Below are 5,896 nucleotides of genomic sequence, written 5' to 3'. Positions count from 1 at the left end.
GATTGGTAGGATAGATTTAGCAAAGAGTGAGAAGGTGAAGAGAAATAAAGAAATGCACCTCTTTGTTTGGGAAGACGGAAAAGAGGAATAAAAAACTGAGTTTTGCAATGATTTTTTTCTCTAAAAGTGAGAGATGAGAGGATAATTATATGCAAAATTTAATAACAATCTCCAATAATAGATCTCCTAATTTTACATCTTCCATTTTATTTAATTTATAATACTATATAAAGATAAATCATGCCTAAATGATATATAGATAATTGAATATATATAATTTATATATTTTAGTTTTGCTCTTTATACTTTTTTATATATATCTATATCTATACTACTTATAAAGCAAAAACATAAAAGAACTAACTATTCATGGTGTAATTAATAGTTTTCTATTTTACCCTCACTATTTTCTATTTTCTACCAAAAAACTATATAAAAATGTTCCCTTCATTCACATTATTACTTAGTTTTCAAAAACTATCATCTTTATTACTTTTTAACCATATTTTTTAGAACCGTTTAAAACCTCCCATTTGAATTAATTTAAAAAAAAACTGCACGTTAGTTACTCTTTCAAAAACTACCACATTCAAAGAAATTGTTGCCTAAATTATATATTTTGAAAGTATAACACATCTTTAGTTATTATTCTTTCCACTATATTATTTTAGGATGATATTGCTAAAAAAGACAAAGAATGCACTACTATCATTTCCCATTTTTATTTTCCATTATCTTCCTCTTCCAATTTTCAGGTATTTCTTTTTTCTTTCAAAGAAGAGACTTAACAATAACTACATTTCATGGTAATACAATATATTACATGAATGAATACAATAAATAAATGTTTGACATTCTATTTTATTCTGTACTTTATGTTAGTGAAGTTATGTTGTTACATTGGTTAATTGTTAAAATGTGTTGTTCATCCAGGAAGTGGAGTTGTTGGAATAATACTCCTTGAATCAAAAGAGAAGGATGTTTCAATCAACACGGATGATGCATTGGCATTCCACTTTGGTGTTGTAATTGGTGGTATAACAAGGAAAATATTGAATTGGTTTTTTGTTGTTGGGGGCCACTTCAAAAGCTCACAAGTCCGGTGAGTCAACTGACTTTTTTATAGTTGGATCCAATGGAATCTTTACTGACCCACATTGATACTAATTAGAACTTTGCAATCTTTAATAACTTAACTGATAATTAATTTATCTACATTTAAAAGTGGTAAATTTTATAATTTCATCTTATCGAATGATATTTATTATTTTAGTTTTTAATATAACTCTTACATGCTTACTATTTATCTTTGCTTCTTCTATGCAAAGTAAAGATGGTCATATTTCTATGTGGTAACCAAATAACATATGTGATTGGAAAGATAATTGGTAACTTAACTTATTTGGAATATTATTTGGTACATAACTTATTTGGAATATGAGTTATCACCAAAAGATCATGTTATAAAAAATGTGATAAAAGTATACTAATCACTTACAATTTACTCAATATTGTTTTTATAGATGGTTGATTCCATATCAAACCATCCCATAATTTTGGGTAGAAGGCATGGTCTTATTCATTCATATGTTTTCCTACATTTGATGGATGTATAAAAATATATAATCAATTGAAAGATAACTACTATCATGAAGTATATATAATTCTATATAGTAAGTTATAAAGTCAAAATATGTATATATTTGTTGGTATGGAAACAACCATTATTTGTAAGAGAAATAATATGAGGTCCTTTTAAATCTCATGTTTTGATTACTTTTTTATGTTCCAATGAAAATTAAATTATACATAATTGTTAATTATTATATATATAGTTGGAAAACTAAAAAGACTATGAGTTACTATTATAGGCTACCAACCTTTCCTTTTTATATGTTCCATTGATATGGGTCATAGAGGAAATTGATTAAATATCTCATTAATGCATCATCAATGAGTGAGGATCAGTTAGATCAACTAATTTTGTTTCATATAATAACTTTTCTAAGTGAAATGAGATTGAAAATTTTAATTTTTTATTGTTTATTTTTAATTGATATATTTTAATTTATCTATACAGTACTTAATTGATTAGGACCGTAAATAAACATATAATTATATACTAAATTATAAAACAGATTCAATAAGATTATTATTTAATATAGATTAATACTTCTATTAAACACATTCAATAAAACATATATCCGGTATAACCATTCAGGTACAAATATAAATATATAATTTCACTACTGGTTCATTTAAGTCAGATTATTGTATTGATTGAATATAGATATCTAAGGTACATGTATAATTTCATAAAGGAAAGTGACCTATAAAGATAATTGTAAGTGATTCAATTATTTGAATGTTCAATTTTTAAATAATAGAATTGAATAATTACCTCAATCAAACATGTTCAACTCCAAATTATAATATCTAACATAAATTATTATATTTGATATTTATAGTAAATAAATTATACATTATAAGCAATAGGAAAGCGGATTGACAGACACTTTCCGTGTCTGTCAATACCCTAATATATATAAATCCATTTAAAAAAAAGATATAAATGTAATTTTCAAAAATCGTTACAATTCACAAGTACCTAATGTCAACATGTAAAATTTGATTTGGTCTAAATACAAATGAATATAAAAAATTATTAAATACAAATTAATATTAGAAATTATTAAATGCAATATGTATGAGCATAACATTAGATTATTATATAATATCAAAATTTAAATAAAGTTTATAACTCTTTCTTCTCCTTCTCTCACTTTTTTTTCTTAATTTCCACAACACCAATTCTTTGACTAATTACTTTGCATGTGAATTTTCACACATTTGAAAATGTGTTAAAATCACAATTTCCAATCAATAGGAATGTAGAATTATTATTTAATAATTAATAATTAAAATAATATTTATATTATCTATATCTATACTTCTATACTATTAATAAAAGGAAAACACGAAATAATCACCCATCATGGTGTAATTTGTGTTTTCCTATTTTGCCCTCAATATCTTTTTATTTCTACCAAAAATCATATAATATTATTTTCTTATTTTATCCTTATTATCTTCTTATTTTAAAAGTGTATTTAAAAAATTGAATATTAGACCAATTCAATAAATTCAACCGTAAATTTAGCGCAAAAAATTATATTTGAATTTATAAAATACAAATTATACATTACAAACGATAGGAAAGCGGGTTGACAAGCACGACAATGCATGTCAACACGCTAGTTATATATAAATGTAAAACATGATATAACTACGGTGTAATTTCACTTTCCTATTTTACCCTTATCACTTTTTTAATTTCTACAAAAAACCATATAATCATATCTAACCATCACCAACCTATTAACCACTTCTCTAACCTTAAGTTTAACATCTATATCTATACTATATATACTTCTATATCTATACTATATATAAAGATAAAACATGGTGTAATTTTCACCGTGGAATAATTTTCACTTCCTATTTTGCCTTTAACATTATTTAAGTTTTACATAAAACATATATCATAAATAATCACCACCAACATATTAATTAACTACATATTTCACATTAAATTGAAAATTATCATAAATACATAAAAATTATAATATAAAGCACATCGAACACAGAAATACATTCTAATTCTAAAAAATAAAATATATAAAAATTGAATACGCAATACCATGTCATATTGACCGGCAGACACAAAATGTCTGTCCACGCTAGTTATATATAAAACCAAAACTTAAAATAACTACCACCATGATTCTATTTTCCTATTTTGCAATTAATATTTTTTATTTCTAAGGTAAAACCATATAATTTTGGATAACTATAATTAATAATATATATCCCTCCTACTTTAAGTTGAATATTATAATAAATATAAAATTAAAATATGAAGAATCTCAAATAAAAAACATTTTAATTCTCTAAAATAAAAAATATAAATTTAATCCTTAATATTAAACAGACACAACACCCAAATTATAATAATATGTCACATTTCCTCTACAATTGGAATGGAACAGCGGCCTGTAATTTCATATTCTTTAATAATACTCGGCTGAACTGGTTAACTCTTCTTCTTTTCCCTTAGTCTGCCCCAATAGTTTCATATTGTAATTAGAATGTTGGTTTGTGGAGAAAGAATAAGAGCAGTATTTTAACGAAGACAGTTAAATATGCACTTAATAATTGACAAGGAAGATATAGCATCTGCGACACTGATATGCCTAATGAGAGAGAGCAGGAACAACCTATATCCAATGGACAACCTCTTAAGTTTCATTCTGGCCATCAATTGTAGTTAGTCTTCTTCCATGACAGGCTCAATTGTTATAACCAAATATTCTTTTATTTCCTGACTATGGAGAACTGTGGTGTACTTTTTTCTTTTTTCATTTAAGGTAACATTACTAACCATTTCATATTCATTACTTTCTCATGTACCTGTGCTATAAGAATTTAATTATGCAACAAACCTACTATGCTGCAAAGTTCCATTGATGTACAACAACCCACATCTTATTCTTACTATAGTATAGACTTCATTAATAATATATCAAAAGGGTGTGCAACATTACATGTTATTTAGTTAATATTAGTAGTTGTTGCCTTCAGTTATGTATCATATTCTTGCTTCATGTTTGTCTACGGACACCAGCTGAGGCTGTCAAGTTGCCGAAGTTGATAGTCCCATTAGCATTGCCCTTGACAAATCCAGTCTGGTTGGTAAGACCTTTAATAGTTTGCCTCCCGGAATTGCAATAGTTGTTCAACTGATTCTCTTCGGGCGGCATAGGAGGAGTACATGGAGCAGGAGTGTTAGTATGTTCAGGGTTAGATTGAGGTTGAGTTTGTCGACGCCGAGCATCACATGTGCCAACAGCAAGATAGGAGATTCCAGATACAATCCCTGCCATTGAATGAGGGAAAATAGAAAACTAGCTTGCTAGTGTGTTTGTGTTTCTTAAATCAGATTTTGAGATCTTGCTGTGGGGTGTCTCTTGGGACTAAAAGGCCTTTTTATAGAAGCAATGCAGGGAGACAAATATTGAGTGGATGTAAATGCAAATATAATCTAAGGGAATAATCTTTAGCTACAAACTTTTTTCGTATAACTAAATCCTTGCTCCATATGGGTACCAGCTAATATGGATTTGAGTCGGGCATGACGACGGGACGACAACAAAGTTCTTCCTATCGAGCATCATTAAATTGCATTCCGAAATACGATTAAGTTAGAAGAACCTTATGTCATGAATTTGAGTCGAGGCAGGATGATAAGGGAAACAAAGTTCTTCTTATGAGTTTTATTGCAATTGCATTCTTATAAGCAATTAAGTTAGAAGAACCTTATGTCAACTTAATTATATGTGTTTTTATGATGGCTAGAGATTATTGAAGTGACTTTAGTTTATGCTAATCAAATATTTCCATAAGCAGAACAATGATCGAACTCATCAATATAATGTTTAATTAACCTGTTATTTATCATATCATTATTTTACATCTGATATGTGATAACAACACTATAAAAGTGTACTGATGTTTAAAAAATGCATAATAATTTAAGTACCTAACAAAAGAAATTTCTACACTGTGATGCTTTGCTTTAATGATTCCTTTGTTTATGCTTGTTCAATTGTTGATATTCACAGCTTTTCTTTTTTAGATATTTTATATTTATGAACGAATAAAAAAAAGCAAGATTATTGTTCACACATCTAAAGTTGTGTTGATCAGGAATCAGTGCAAATATGATAAGGTTGTTCATTTCATTGATATTCGTTGGAATGATGTTAGAATAGGATCATTTCTGTTTCTGATAAACATAAATGATTATAACTTATAACCTTTCACTTATTGTTTTTTT

The 5,896-nt window shown here is 27.0% G+C and overlaps 1 protein-coding gene across 1 annotated transcript; it reads right to left on the bottom strand.

Moving 5' to 3' along the window:
• On the bottom strand, positions 4,493–5,039 carry LOC109356826. The gene has a single exon (XM_019600390.1). It carries the CDS (start codon positions 4,941–4,943, stop codon positions 4,662–4,664), a length of 282 nt encoding a protein of 93 aa, XP_019455935.1. The 5' UTR covers positions 4,944–5,039; the 3' UTR covers positions 4,493–4,661.

The sequence above is a fragment of the Lupinus angustifolius genome, chromosome LG01 (assembly GCF_001865875.1).
Source record: "Lupinus angustifolius cultivar Tanjil chromosome LG01, LupAngTanjil_v1.0, whole genome shotgun sequence".
NCBI classification, from domain to species: Eukaryota; Viridiplantae; Streptophyta; class Magnoliopsida; order Fabales; family Fabaceae; genus Lupinus; species Lupinus angustifolius.
Note: the sequence above shows the minus strand (reverse complement) of the source record. Positions and strands in the feature narration are given on the sequence as shown.